This window comes from Cherax quadricarinatus, chromosome 20 (assembly GCF_038502225.1).
Source record: "Cherax quadricarinatus isolate ZL_2023a chromosome 20, ASM3850222v1, whole genome shotgun sequence".
NCBI lineage: Eukaryota > Metazoa > Arthropoda > Malacostraca > Decapoda > Parastacidae > Cherax > Cherax quadricarinatus.
This window is the reverse complement of record NC_091311.1, coordinates 33,570,296-33,585,332: the sequence shown is the minus strand read 5'-3', so window position 1 is coordinate 33,585,332 and position 15,037 is coordinate 33,570,296. Positions and strand designations below refer to the sequence as shown.

General features: G+C 36.6%; 1 protein-coding gene across 3 annotated transcripts in view; it reads left to right on the top strand.

Moving 5' to 3' along the window:
* Positions 1–14,283, top strand: part of LOC128700474 (protein abrupt) — a 411,962-nt gene extending 397,679 nt beyond the window's left edge. For 2 of the 3 annotated variants that reach the window (XR_011392222.1, XM_070086922.1), the window contains 2 exons: positions 2,083–2,401; positions 2,605–14,283. Coding sequence is in view for 2 of the 3 variants with exons in the window: in XM_070086922.1 (XP_069943023.1) it covers positions 2,083–2,401; positions 2,605–2,608 (323 nt within the window). In the remaining variant the exon portion in view is untranslated. The remainder of the gene's footprint in view (positions 1–2,082; positions 2,402–2,604) is intronic. The other variant, XM_070086924.1, reaches the window with a different exon arrangement.
* The last annotated feature ends 754 nt before the right edge of the window (positions 14,284–15,037 follow it).

Sequence of the window (15,037 nt, the reverse complement as noted above, 5' to 3'; positions counted from 1 at the left end):
GATATACACAACCTTCAAAATGCTTTCAACTTGTCCCAGTGTAATATCCCCAGATTGTAATTTGAGTAAACTTACTATGATCAATTTCTCTAGTATTAAGTAGTCTGTAAGCCATTAAATTTAGTCTGCCCATAATGCCATGTGGCATGATAGTGGCTCTCTTTGCATGGCATCTCATTATTGTAATTACAGAATCTCAATGTAAACTTGCAAGGAAATAAAAATTGTATTGATGAGTGTGTCATTGATGAATATATTACGACAAGCATTTTGATTATTGCATCATCTGTACTTTTACCTGGCCTGAAACCAACTGGCGGGGGAAATATATTGTGAAAGGTTAAGCTGAAGTAGACTCATTTATGAATTTGTTTTTCAAAAAATTTAGATAATCAAGGAAAGTTTGATGCTGGGTCTCCATCTTTGTGTGTTGGGGTAATCCTCACTCTTCTAACTTTGGTTGGTAAAGCTTTGTTCTCTAATGATTTGTTGAGCAGTTTTGCAGTGGTAGGTGATGGCATGTGAGCTGCTTTTTTGTATATTAATGGTGGTATATTAGCAACATTTCCTGCTTTGTTTTTCAGTGAATTTATTATCAAAGTAACCTCAGTTGAATTAGTTGGAGATAGATACAGTAAGATTGGAATATTTCCAGTAAGGTAAATGCTACCTTGGGCATTTGAATTTTGGAATTTGCTAGCTAGTGTTGATCCTGTAGTTGAGAAGAATTCAAATTCAAATTCAAATTCAAAGTTTATTCTCTATAAGGATTACAATGCTCAGTTTACAGAATTTGGTTATTGTGTGGTTTACATGTAGTAAAATAATAATTACAGAGTGTACCACTAGAACGCCTAGCATGGCTTGGCATTTCGGGCAGACTAAGATTAATTCTTAAATTTAAAATATTACAAATTATGAGGTAAGTTGGTATTATGGCTAAGTGACTAAATACTAGTTTGTGAGTTTAACAATGTGAATGCTTTTGTTTTGGCACAGTACATAGTTTCAGTATTGGAGTATCACAGGCCAACTTATGACTAGTTAGGATTCATTATTTTAAGATTGAGATTGATATTTCTGTTTATGGTCAAATGGGTGAGTGAGTGTAAGTGTGAACCACCAGATGGTATTTGTGTAGTTAGTTGACAGGGTGTATCAGGGAGATAAGTGATGAACATAAAAGTGGATGGCTTAGATGAGGATCATAAACACCTGGGCTTTTAACTCTGGCTGGCCAGTAGCATTATACCTAAAATTTCACATCTTGATTCTTGATTCATGGTAGCACAGCACAGGATGTTTACAAAGTTATTTTGCAGGAAGAGTGAAATTGCAACTTCAGCTGTCAGAGAGATGCATACAGTTATTCAAAATTGTGATCTGATCAATGAAAGTTTTTTAAAAAGAATAGACAAATCCTTTAAGGATTTGTCTATTATTGTTTTCCCTGTTCTTGGGGCTAAAGAGAGAATTCTTTATAATTTTTTTGTATTTCACGATTATATAAGTGGTTATCATGACCTCCCCTCCTTTCCTATCTGCTAATGTGGACATTTCCACTGTGTTCAATTTTTCTTTGTAATTAACATGTTTCAGCTGTGGAAGCTAGTTTTGTTTTATCTACATACTTTTACAGCGTGTAAAAACTCCTGTTGCTTATTCCAAGTAAAATGTTCAAGTTTTGAATACTATTTATAAAAATAGAGTTGATTGTCTTCTGAAATGTTTAATTAAGATAATATTATTTTCTGTTACTTTTGAAAAATATTTATTTTAGCCATTGAATATCATAATAATATTATAGCTGATTTTGTATCATATTGTAATTACATGTATATGTTATCTTGTTTCAATATGATGTTTCATAATAAGCAATATTCTTTAACTTTTACTAATTTTATTAATATTAAATATTTTAAGTGAAGAGCTAAGTCTTTATGTTTCAGCTGAAGGAGTTGTGGCAGCTCAATCTTCTGTCTGCTAATCTTGCTACAGATAATGCTGAGTGTACTTTTCTGCACTTTATGTATGCTACCTGCACTGTACCTAAAGACTACAGTTATATTTTTTTATCCACAGAGGATAACCCGTATGAGGCTCGTCCTTGTCCGGTGTGCCACAAGCTTATCAGCAACCGTGCCAACCTCAAAAAGCACCTTAAGATCAGACACTCAGCCCAAGAAGAGGCTTTCTGCCTTTATTGTCGCAAGGTCTTCCGCAACAAGTACTCCCTTTGGACTCACATCAACTCCTACCATAAAGGTGTTATGTCTGCCAACTCTCATGATCCTGCTAATGCCACAGAGTCCAGCAAGACACTGCCAGGCAGCAGTGGTAGTAATCTCACTAATAGTAGCAGCAGTAGCAGCAGCAGTCATTCCACTGGATATATGGGACAGTAATGCTCATAATTATGAATTTTGTCCCATTTAAACTGAAAGATAATTTTTAGAATGCTGTTCATTGGTTGAACTTTGAAATTGATATTGTCATTTTTTATCAATTTAATTGAGGGTAAAATCAAACATATCTAAATTTAGATATCATTTCAATCTTAGAGAGTACTTTGAGGTAGAAGATCATGCTTTTATTCATCAACAGGTGAAGGGTCTTACTTATTGAAAGTACTGTACGGGTCCTAAGTTCATGTCCCTACACCTGGAGGCCTGAGTTCTGTGCCCAACGTTACACAGTTACGCTGTTTGTGCAGGTATGTTCATCAGGTTTACCAGTCAACGCTCTACCTCAGTTTTATATCAGTACGTAGTAGCTTGTAAACACAGCCACTGATGAGATTTTGAAAATTAAGCCATTTTTATATGGAGTTCTGATATTCCTAGCCATAAATATTTATATTCTACTCTATATGAAATAAGCCCTTTTTCAGTTGTATTGCAAGTCTAAATGGCTGGAACATCCTCCATATCGAACATTTCTCCACAGAATAAGAGGAGGTTATGTTTACAAGTGTGAACTCCGCAAAGTTTCAGATAATATTAAATGGTGAAACTAGCCATTCTTGAGAAGATGGTGTGCGCCTTGGTCTCACACCCAAACATACATCCCCCACTACCTTCACTCCCCAATAATGTACCTATATCCATCAGTTTGTTCTGGTGGTTGTGCTGTGATGCAGATATCTTGTCCTCATATTGCAGGGAGACAAATGCTAATGACATGTTTTTCTGGCGGTTCTGATGACTTTTTTTTTTCTATGTAAAAATGTGATTCGGGTCGTCCAGAGAGACTCTGGGATGTGTTTGGGGAAATTCTAGGTCTTGAGTATTAATGTATGGAGAATATAAGTAGCAGCTTGATACTCTGGCAAGCCAACCACTTGTAAGGGCTTGGCCAGCATCTGAGTGACCTCAGCATCTGGCTTTCAGGAATGTTTTATAACTCCAATACCATTAGAAAAGAAGCAAGTACACTGACAGCACTACGTTGGTACTGTTTGTATAATAATGTTATAAATAATAATAATAATAATAATAATAAATAATAACAATAATAATAACAATAATAACCTGGAGGATCCTAGAATGCTCAAACTACTGTACAAACCTTTTACCATTTTACCTCATCACCATCAGTCATCTTTTCTGTTCTGTAGTCCACATCATTGTTGTGTTTCTTACTTCATCATCATCATCATCATCATTGTCATCATCATCATCATCATCATTGTCATCATCATCATCATCATCATCATCATTGTCATCATCATCATTGTCATCATCATCATCATCATCATCATCATCATGCATTACTTTAGTCCATATCATATATTACCTCTAAAGCTACTGCTTCAATCACCTCATACCATAATACAGTACGACTATTAGCTCAACTTTGACCCTCATCTAGAGACATTAAGAAGTTGGGCAAATTCCATCAGGATTTATCACTCATAATCAGGGAGTCAAGTACCTGTCTTGAAGGTTGTGCTTGGAAGTGTGCCACTGTGACAAACAGCTGCATGAGAAAATGCAATTAATAACTTTAAATATCCCTTTCCTTCTAGATGACTATATAACTAGTAACTCGTGTTACCGGAAAATCACTTTGTAACTAGCAACTCATGTTATGGGAAAATGCCATCACTTTAGTTATGGGGTAGCCCAACTTGTATGTGAAATTATTCAGCAAACATTTCAAATACTGTATTACTTCAAAGTTATACACTTTGAAGACAGTTGAAGTATTTGTTGGAAATTATCCATGAGAACTCTCTCTCAAGAATTGGTAGCTGCTAATGAGAAGAAAGCATGAAAAATATGGCATAGTTTGGTAACTGCTATGAATATTGTAGACTGTGATGATAGAGACCTTATAGAGCTGTTAGCTGCTGCAAATTGCAAGATGAATGTAGTCTTTATTGAAGTCTTATGTTTGAATAATATCTATTCAGTAATGAAGTTACAAAATATTACATGTGTAATCCTATCTTTAGATATACTTTAGAGGAAAGTCAATTTTTATACACTTGTAATTATTATTATTTTTAAATGCATGGCTGTGAGTATACTTAATTGAACTGAATCCCTTATACAGTAAACTCTGTCAAAACTGACACCTAGACCAATTTATCCAGGATATTTTCTCTCATACAGCCCAGTTGTATATTTTCACCACTTACTCTTATAAATATGTGTAAAAAAAAAAAATTCTCAGAATGAAACTAGACCACTTCCAGTAGGTGACCTATCAGTCAGGTTTTGATGACTGTATGTCTATAGACTGCTGGCAACAACAGCCTTATGGGCAGTCAACAAATAAAGTCTGGCCTCAAGCCTGGAGTATATGTTGTCAGGGTAGATGAACCTTCATTACCAGTCACAGGTATGTTGTAATTAATTTAAATCTTTTGGAGTAAGCAAATACATACTCAGGGAAAATTAAACCTGTTTCCTGAAGTTGCCAGTTTTTACAGAGTTAACTTTACAACCAAAGTTATTAATTAGGGATATAAAATTTTAAAGAGAAAATGAACACTTAAGTATTAGCTCACTGTGTTAAAACGTAGACACTCGATAATGGTGATTGTTTACTGTGTGTTTAGCTGGAAGGCAGTAGTTGCACTATGAAATTTCTTAAATTATATGAAGAGATTCCAAGATCTGAGATTCCTGCCTATAAGACATTAGAGGTTTCTACATACTCAAAAATCAGCCTGAGCAAATGGTTAGTGTATTACCATAGCATGGTCACAGATCCTATGAAAGGAAATGTTTTCTGCCTTCTTCATACAGATGTGCTTTGGTCTTATGCATTCTGAGAAATGTATCCCTTGTATTGCACATCCACAACCCTCTGTACCTAAATGCACACAAGAAGCTTGATGTAGATAAATTGTTCAGAGAACCAACAAGCAGATAAATTAGACACTTATGCAACATGTGGGTATCTTTATTATGGAAATGCTTTGCCACACAGTGGCTTCCTCAGTTCAGTACAGAGAAAAATGGTTGAAGACCAGAAGGAGTTTCAGGTAATCAGTCCCTCAGCCTGGAGTTGATGTAATCAGTGTTGCACATGTGTCTAATTTATCAAGAAGCCTATTAATTGTATCTTAGAACCCTTGTAGGGTAGGAGAGCTGTAAGTTCAACTTTCCTGTGTGTCCAGCCTACTACTCAGCTTGGCTTGCACTTCCCTGCTTATCATACACTTTCCTATCACACAATTTCCTTTCACACACTTCCCTACCTATCACACAATTTCCTATCTATCATGCACATCCCTGCTTCCTACATTTTTTTGCTTAGTTTGTGCTTACCTGTCTACTGCACCCAACTGACCAGACATGCTCTTTCCTGTCTGATCAGATACCCAGTTGCCTGAGGATGTGCCCAGACCCAACCAGACATCTGGCTGAAAGTCACCTACATAAAATACAAAATACAATTTTATTTCTTTGCTAAGGTTACAATGTGTGTTTACATTTCATAATTTGATTGGTACAAAGAAAGCCACTATCATGCTGATGCAGCCATTTACCTGCTTACCCATTCACCAGCCTGCCAACCTTTTCCCTCTCTTCCTTCACTGCCTCGACACAGCACCTGCTAGCCTCTCCCTACCTCCTTCCCTCACTGACTTAACACAGCACCTACTAGCCTCTCCCTACTTCTTTCCCTTACTGCCTCATCATACAGCACCTACTAGCCTATCCCTACCTCCTTCCCTTACTGCCTTAACACACAGCACCTACTACTCTCTCCCTACCTCCTTCCTTCACTGCCTCAACACAGCACTGATGACCATCCAGTCATCCCTCCCTCACTGCATACCCAGGGACCATGTATGCCCTCTTTCACTGCCTGTGATTAGGTGCCTGTTTGCTCATTCAACCATTTACCTGCTTCCCCATTCACCAGCCTGCCAACTTTCTCCCTCTCTCCCTTTACTGCCTCAACACAGCACCTGCTAGCCTCTCTCTGCCTCCTTCCCTTACTGCCTCAACACACAGCACCTACTAGCCTCTTACGGGGGAAGGTAGGCAGATGGATTTTCGGGTTCCTAACACACAGAATACAGAAAGTAGTAATGAACAGGGCAAGATCCAGCATCAGTGAGGTCAAAAGCTCAGTGCCCCAAGGCACTGTCCTGGCACCTCTGCTGTTTCTCATCCTCATAGCAGACATATATAAAAACACCCAGCACACTTTTGTATCATCATTTGCAGATGACACTAAAATAACCATGAAAATCACTACAGTAGAAGACACTGAAAAAGTACAGGAAGACATAAGCAGGGTTTTCCAGTGGGCGGTGGAGAAAAACATGATGTTTAATGGTGATAAGTTCTAGCTGCTTAGGTATGGAAAGAATGAAGAACTCAAAAGAAACACTATATGCATAACTCAAGAGGGTCACCAAATAGAACGTAAGGAACATGTAAAAGACCTAGGAATAATTATGTCAGCTGACCTTTCTTTTAAAGATCATAACAAGACAAAAATCATGACAGCCAGGAAGATGACGGGGTGGGTACTGAGAACTTTCAAAACAAGGGAAATAATGCCGAGGGTGACACTCTTCAAATCACTAGTGCTCCCTCACTTAGAATATTGCTCAGTGCTGACGGCCCTGTTCAAAGCAGGAGAAATATCGGAGCTGGAACAAATGCAGAGATCATTTACGGCTCACATTGAGCCAGTAAAGGACCTAAATTACTGGGAATGCCTTCAAGTCTTAAACATGTGCTCATTGGAGCAGAGGAGAGAGAGATACATGATAATATATACCTGGAAAGTACTCAAGGGCCTGGTCCCAAATCTGCACACTGCCATAACAACGTACTGGAGTGAGAGAGATGGGAGGATGTGTAAAATAAACCCAGTGAGGAGCAGGGGTGCAGTGGGGATAATACGGGAACACTGTATCAACATCTGGGGTCCCAGACTATTCAATATCTTACCAGAAGATATCAGAAACATGGCTGGGACAAGTGTAGAAGCCTTCAAGAGGAAACTAGATGCCAGATCAACCAGGCTGTGATGGATATGTAGGGCAGTGGGCCTCCAGCAGTAACAGCCTGATTGACCAGGCAAGCACCAGACAAGCATGGCCCATGGCTGGGCTCGGAGAGTAGATATACTCTCGAAACTCTTCAAAGGTAAGGTAAAGATATCCCTACCTCCTTCCTTCACTGCCTCTACACAGCACTGACCATCCAGTCATCCCTCCCTCACTGCATACCCAGGGACTGTGTATGCCCTCTTTCACTGCCTCACCACATACACCAGGCACCCTGCTCTTCCTTATCACCCCACAGAATATTCAGGCACCCTGCTTTTTCTCCCTCACTCCTCAACTTACAACACCTGACCTTCCCTTCCCTTCCTCTATCCACCCCTCCATCCCTCCCTCCTTTCCTTCCCTCCCTCCTTCAACATACACCCAGGCACCATGTCTGCCTGCCTGCCACACCTACACAGTCATGAGAGAGGCAGTTGGTAGTGTATTACTAGTGTTTGACTCATTCATACCTCACTCCCCAACACTCCACTCCCCAACACTTCATAACTCCACCACTCTTCAACACTCCACCACTCTTCAACACTCCACCACTCCCCAACACTCCACTACTCCCCCCAACACTCCACTCCCCAACACTCCACCACTCTCCAACAATCCAGTCCCCAACACTCCATCACTCCCCAACATTCCATCACTCCCCAATACTCCACCACTCCCCAACACTCCACCACTCCCCAACACTCCAACACTGTAATCATGGGATCTCCAGGACTTGAACCATTGTGAATGCAGAGGCCTGATTGTTCATTATTATAAAATTTGCATAGAACTTTGTCAACCATTTTAATGTATGTTGTAGTTCAGTTACTGTATAATTGTTTTAACATTAATAAGTTCTAAAACAAAGACTCAGAAGCACCTGCACAGTTCTCTTCTGCAACAGATATGAAAATGGTATCAAATACTTTTTAATGCAAATTGACAAAAGACCTGAAAACAAAGACTGGTTTAATGAAAGGCACAGGAGAACCATGAAAAAGGAAGAAAGGACTTAAAAGACATGTGAAAAGCATGCCAACCCTGAGACTTACCAGAGATTCAAACAAGCTGGAAATGAATAACCAGGGGTAAAGATGGAGAATGGCAGAAACATTGAAAAGGGTACAGCAGACAGGAGCACAATGGAACCTAATTTTGTATTTAAATTTGTAAAAAAGCAAACTATGTAAAAGGCTGAATGCAAAAAATTAAAGGCAACTATACACATGGATTTCGCTAAGGCATTTGACAGATATAGTCATGGAGGGATAGCTCTTGCAATAAAGTCACTAGGTATAACAAGAAAATTTGAAAAATGAATATTAAATTTTCTATTGAAAAAACACAACAAAGATTGTTTGCAGCCCACATAGAGCTAATAAAGCATTTAAATTATCAGGAATGCCTTAAAGTCCTAATATGTACTCAGTGGAGTGGAGGAGAGAGAGAGAGAGATACATGATAATATAATCCTGGAGAGTACTTGAGGGCTTTGTTCCAAATCAGCACATTGCCATAACAACACACTGGAATAAGAGACATGGGAGGAAGTGTAAAATAAACTCAGTGAAAAGTAAGGGTGCCATGGGCACAATTAGGGAACACTGTATCAATGTCCATGGTCCCAGATGATATCAGAAATGCTTCTGGGACAAATATAGAAGTGTTCAAGAGGAAACTGGACAAGTATCTTCACCAGGTGCCAGATTAACCAGGCTATAATAGATATGTAGGTCGATGGGCTGCCAGCGGCAACAGTCTGATTGACTCGGCAAGCACCAGACAAGCCTGGCTCAAGGCTGAGGTCTGGGAGTTGAAAAACTTGCAGAACTCTTCAAAGATATATCAGAAGTAGGGTAATTTAAAAAGAGTAATATCTGGCCCTAGCTAAATAAAAAGTTTGGTATCTCAAGGCACAGTTCTGGCACCTTTATTGTTTCTCATCAACATAGCAGACATAGATCAAAATACTAGCCATGGCTTCTTAGCATTCTTGGCTAATGATACCAAAATAAGCATTTGCAAGCATATGTCCAACTCTTACAGTGGGCAATAAAAAATAGCATGTTGTTCAGTGGTGATAGATTTTAACTGCACAGATATGGAAAGAATGATGAGCTAAAAAAGAGCACTGTAAACAAAACTCAGGAGGATCATCTCATAAAACAAAAGAAACATGCAAAAAACTTGAGTATAATAATGTCAGATGACCTATCATTTAGACAATATAAAACAAATGTTACAGGGGATAGAAAAATGACAGGGTAGATAGTGAGAATTTTGAAAATGAGAAATAATGCCATTGGTAACATTATCAAATAACCTGTACTTTCTCATTTAGAATATTGTTCAGTGTTGATGTCTCCATTTAAAGCAGGAAAAATATCAGTTGGAAAAGGTACAGAGATAGTTACTGCTCTCATAGAGGCTATGAAGCACTGAAACTGAGAAAAAAAAAATGAAATTCATCTTTAATATAATCATGATTAATAAATATGCAGTTGTTAATCAGTTTCTACCAAACATTGAGGCAAAGATAGGAGTGCAGTGCTCAGTACATATATCAAAGAAATGTATTGTCCACCAGGTGTTGCCCACCAAGGTGTATTGCCCACCTAGGTGTTCCATGTGTGTGTGTCTTCACTCCACAGTGTGTTGGCATTAATAAAGTACCTTGCACTGGCTCTACCAGACATATGTAAGCCCTCTACAGATGCATAAAGTGAACATACACACTGAGTGAATTCATTTAGTAAAAGAGATAGCAAAAATTTAATGAGGTAGATGGCTGATCAAGCAAAACCACTGTAATGGTAGATGATGATTGATATAGTTGATAGATGGATAATAAATGATATAGCAGATAGCTAGATGATGGATGATTTACTGCTAATTTTGAGGGGTGGTGAAAGTGGTATATTTGTTAATACATCAACAATCGCATGTGTCCCATGAGATCATAATGACACGACTCACTCACCGAGAATTCAATCCCTGCCTGTACCATGGCTTTGATTGCTTATGTGTTAGTAAATAGTAGTATGAAAGGAGAGAGAGAAACAAATTGAGGTATGATGAACATCTAAAAATAAACTCTTATAATAGGAGGCATCTGATGAAACAGTAAACCTTGCATGACAAAATATAATGTGCTTTAAGTTTACCATGGGTTATTCAGTCATTCTGTTGTGATTTGGTTGGTTTTTAGAGGAGTGTGTGCATTATTAAGATTTTCAAACTTATTCAGAAAGACATTTATGCTTATTGAAGCTTTATATGCTGGTACTCTTCATGTATGTAGTTGGTAACTCTTATTGCATTGATAAAATTGTTTATGTTTTGGTGTGGAGTTTAAATTTGTATTCTGTTTAAATGGTCTTTTGGCAGTGCTCATGATGGGAACAGTAAGATAATGGTCTGTGATTATGCTTAATTTTTTTTCATTTGAATTTTATGGAAAATGCAATAGACCTGCAGTATTTATTGCAGATAGCAACCTCTGCTCTTCTATGCACACACCTAATAAACACCTGCATGAGAGTCATATATTTATCCACTATAATTTTTGGCAAAAAATAAACATGAATAATTTGATATTTTTTCACATAAGTGTACAAGAAAAAGCATTTTAATAGACTACACTAGTTGGCAGATTCCCTTTTCATTAGGCAGTTGTTTATTCTAACGAAAAGATATCATAAACACTAAATAATTTGTGAGAGCACATTAAGAGCAACAGAATGAAAAAATTCAGTCAAGTTTCCTTGAATTTTTCTTTGTGCAGCTTGCAGTTCAACCTCAGGAATCAAGGCAGGGACCTGTGGTCTTACCTGGGGCACATCATTCATCATCTTTTTTTAGGGGGCAGTGCTTTTGATTGTTATAATTGCTTTATCATACAAGTTATATTGGTCTTCTTGTGACCAAAGAACATAAAGAGTAAAGTCACAATACTGTGGCTGGAAGAGTTCACAAATAAACTGCAGTTAGGAGAGGCATCGTATAGCAATGTTTTGCTCCATCCTAGGCTATTGTCAAGTCACAGCTGTGAACAGTGGTTTTGGATGGACTGAAACATAAGCACAAATTTCCTCTTCTAAGTACAGGTTATTTGTGTACCAAAAAACCTGCTTCATAATCACTTATATACTTTCACATATTTTCCTTTCTGTTACAAATTCTTGGAGGGGCTGCTCAAAAGTTTGTGAAGGCAGAGTAGTTATTTATTAACAGTGATCTAAACCAGAAATATTAAGCCAGTATCATTAATATAAAAAAATTGTGGTACCTTTTGTAGAGTTCAATGGGAAACTTATTTTTAATAGTTATCATTGAATATATTTTAATGTACAGTAGTTAAATATTTTATGCTATTTACAAAGTTTAATTTTAAAATGTAATATTTAAAATTACATCTGTAATCTGTAAATGTGTTTTTTGAGGAACCTCTCCTTCATCATCCGTTTAGTACAAACAGTGTCATAATCAGGAATAACGTCAGGAGTTTCTGTGCATCTTTTCCAATAGTAAGCAAGACTCGGCCTCCGTCAATGCTGTATGTCAGTGTAATTGCTGATTCTTTGTAGAAAATATGTTTATATATATATTTACAATGCATCCCAAAGTACATTATAATTATTTGATGCAAAGTAGATTAAAAAAATACTTGTTTAGTTCTTTTTTCATTTTATGAAAGCCATGCAGGTTCCAGTCCATAGTTAACTAAGCGGTGGCCAGGGAAATTGTCCTTGTGGGTCTGATTGTGCAGGTAAATTAATTACTAAAAAAAGCAGATACAGTGTAATCCTACCAATTAAATATCGACAGAAATGTTAAAAGCTTTTAGTGAGGTGCCATCTTTAGAGAAGCTGAAATAGTGACCATTCTCTCATTAATAATTATCATCTTCTTTAATGTGTAATATGCAACTCTACTAGATAGACTGCTGTCTGTCCTTTATATCTATACTACTATATTATTTTTTTTTTGACATATGACCTATTAACCCTTTCAGGGTCCGTCCCGTAGATCTACGGCTTTACGTTCAGGGTCCAAACCGTAGATCTACGCCATGAGCTCAGCTCACTCTGATAAACTGTGAGTGGTACATTTGGGCCTAGATATGAGAGAATACATCTATGTGGTATGTGTGCACCACATAAAACAGATCCTGCAGCACACTGTGTATAATGAGAGAAAAAAAATGAAATCATGATTTTTCCATTAAAACAGCAACTTTGCAGTGTTTTTTCGTATGTTTTTTATAGTTGTATTTGCGATTTCTTGGTCTCATTTGATAGAATGGAAGACATATTACAGAAATAGAGATGATTTTGATTGGTTTTAGCACTGGAAATGGCTTGAAACTGAGCTCAAAGTAGCAGAAATGTTAAATTTTTGCCGATATTCAAGAGTAAACAAACGACCTCACACGTCTAATACACGTCAGCTGGTGGGTCTAATATACGTCAGCTATTGGGTCTAATATACATTCACAAATATGGTGATGATATTTATACAATTATTACAGTATTGCATAACAGTAAATCTTCTATTTTTTGGTGTGAATAAAAATTCATTATGTGAATAAAAAATCAAAATGGAATTTATTTGTAAAGCCTCAAAACATAACTAATGAACAGAGGAAATGTTAGTTTAGTGCCAGGAATGCCTACATTGTTCATTCTGGACCCTATTTTGAAATTGGAATATTTTGAACTTTGTGTTAAATTGGCCAAATTAACAATTTCCGATCACTTTATTTTGTAGTTGAAACAGTTGACTTGGCGATTTCTTGTGCTCAGTCGATAGAATAGAAGTAATACTAGTGAAATAGCTAAGAATTTGGTTGATTGGAATAATGTAATTGGCCTAAAATGGGAGTCAAAGTCGGCAAAATCGCCGATTCGTAAATATCGCTGACACATCAAAATTCGTGAGAGCATAATTTCGTCAATTTTCCACCAAATTTCATACTTTTTGTTTTATTACCTTCACAAAAAGATTCTCTACGATTTCATAAGAAAAAATAACAAATTTTTTTTTTGAAAATTCTTGGACACTGGTGCGTGACTCCAGATTTGGGCCTTGTACCCTGAAAGGGTTAAGTCTCTTCCAATTTCCTCTTTCCACTCATTTCTTATTATTTTTTCATTATTTGACATGAAAATACATCTGCTATTAAGTAAGGAGCATCCTGACCTCAAAACCCACCTCAGTCTCAGATAAGTCATAAATTTTTTTAAATGTTGCACCTCCCATATATCAGATGTTGGTAGATACATATACGTATGTACTTTAATTTCTCTTTTGTAATAGTAAGCTTAATATGTGGAATTACATACTCAAAAGATAATCCTGAGAACTATATTCTGGTTTTTGATGCATAATTAAAAATGAGAGGATGGTCAGCAATATTGTAGAAATTACTGTGTCACTGTAATATACACAGAATTACAGAATATTTTGCATAACCCAGTTTTTTAAAGCTTCTGCCCTGTAGCAAAGACAAAAAAAATTCTTGTAAGCTTATTAAAAAAACAAAGAAGCTAAAACTAGTTGATAAAATATCCTTATTTATAGCATAATCATGATATCTCAAGACTAATTTCATAGACTACTGAAAGTTTTGATATGACACCCAAATTTCATAGGGCTTAAGACAGGTAAATCCAGTACTGTTGTTGGTATGTGTGTGCCTGTGTGTATATATATATATATATATATATACATGTTTATATATATGCAAAACAACCACTGTGAAAGAATAGAGAATTTCCAAGAGCTTTCGTGACTACTCACATTATCAAGGAACAATAAAAGTAATGCATCAATGTAAGGCATATAAAGGGTCTAGACCACACCTCACTATCATATCCCACAACAAAGCAACACCTGATGCGTGACTCATAAGAAAGGGAACACTGCAGCAGGTCAGGTGTTGCTTTTCTGTGGGATATGATAGTGAAGTGTGGTCTAGACCCTTTATATGCCTTACTTTGATGCATTACTTTTATTGTTCCTTGATAATATGAGTAGTCACGAAAGCGCTTGGAAATTCTCTATTCTTTCACAGTGGTTGTCTTTGCGTATTCTGAAATCACCTGTTTACTGTGATCTTATTGCGTGCATATATATATATATATATATATATATATATATATATATATATATATATACAGTGGACCCCCGCATAACGATTACCTCCGAATGCGACCAATTATGTAAGTGTATTTATGTAAGTGCGTTTGTACGTGTATGTTTGGGGGTCTGAAATGGACTAATCTACTTCACAATATTCCTTATGGGAATAAATTCGGTCAGTACTGGCACCTGAACATACTTATGGAGTGAAAAAATATCGTTAACCGGGGGTCCACTGTATATATATATATATATATATATATATATATATATATAAATATATTATATATATATATATATATATATATATTATATATATATATATATATATATATATATATATATATATATATATATATATATATATAT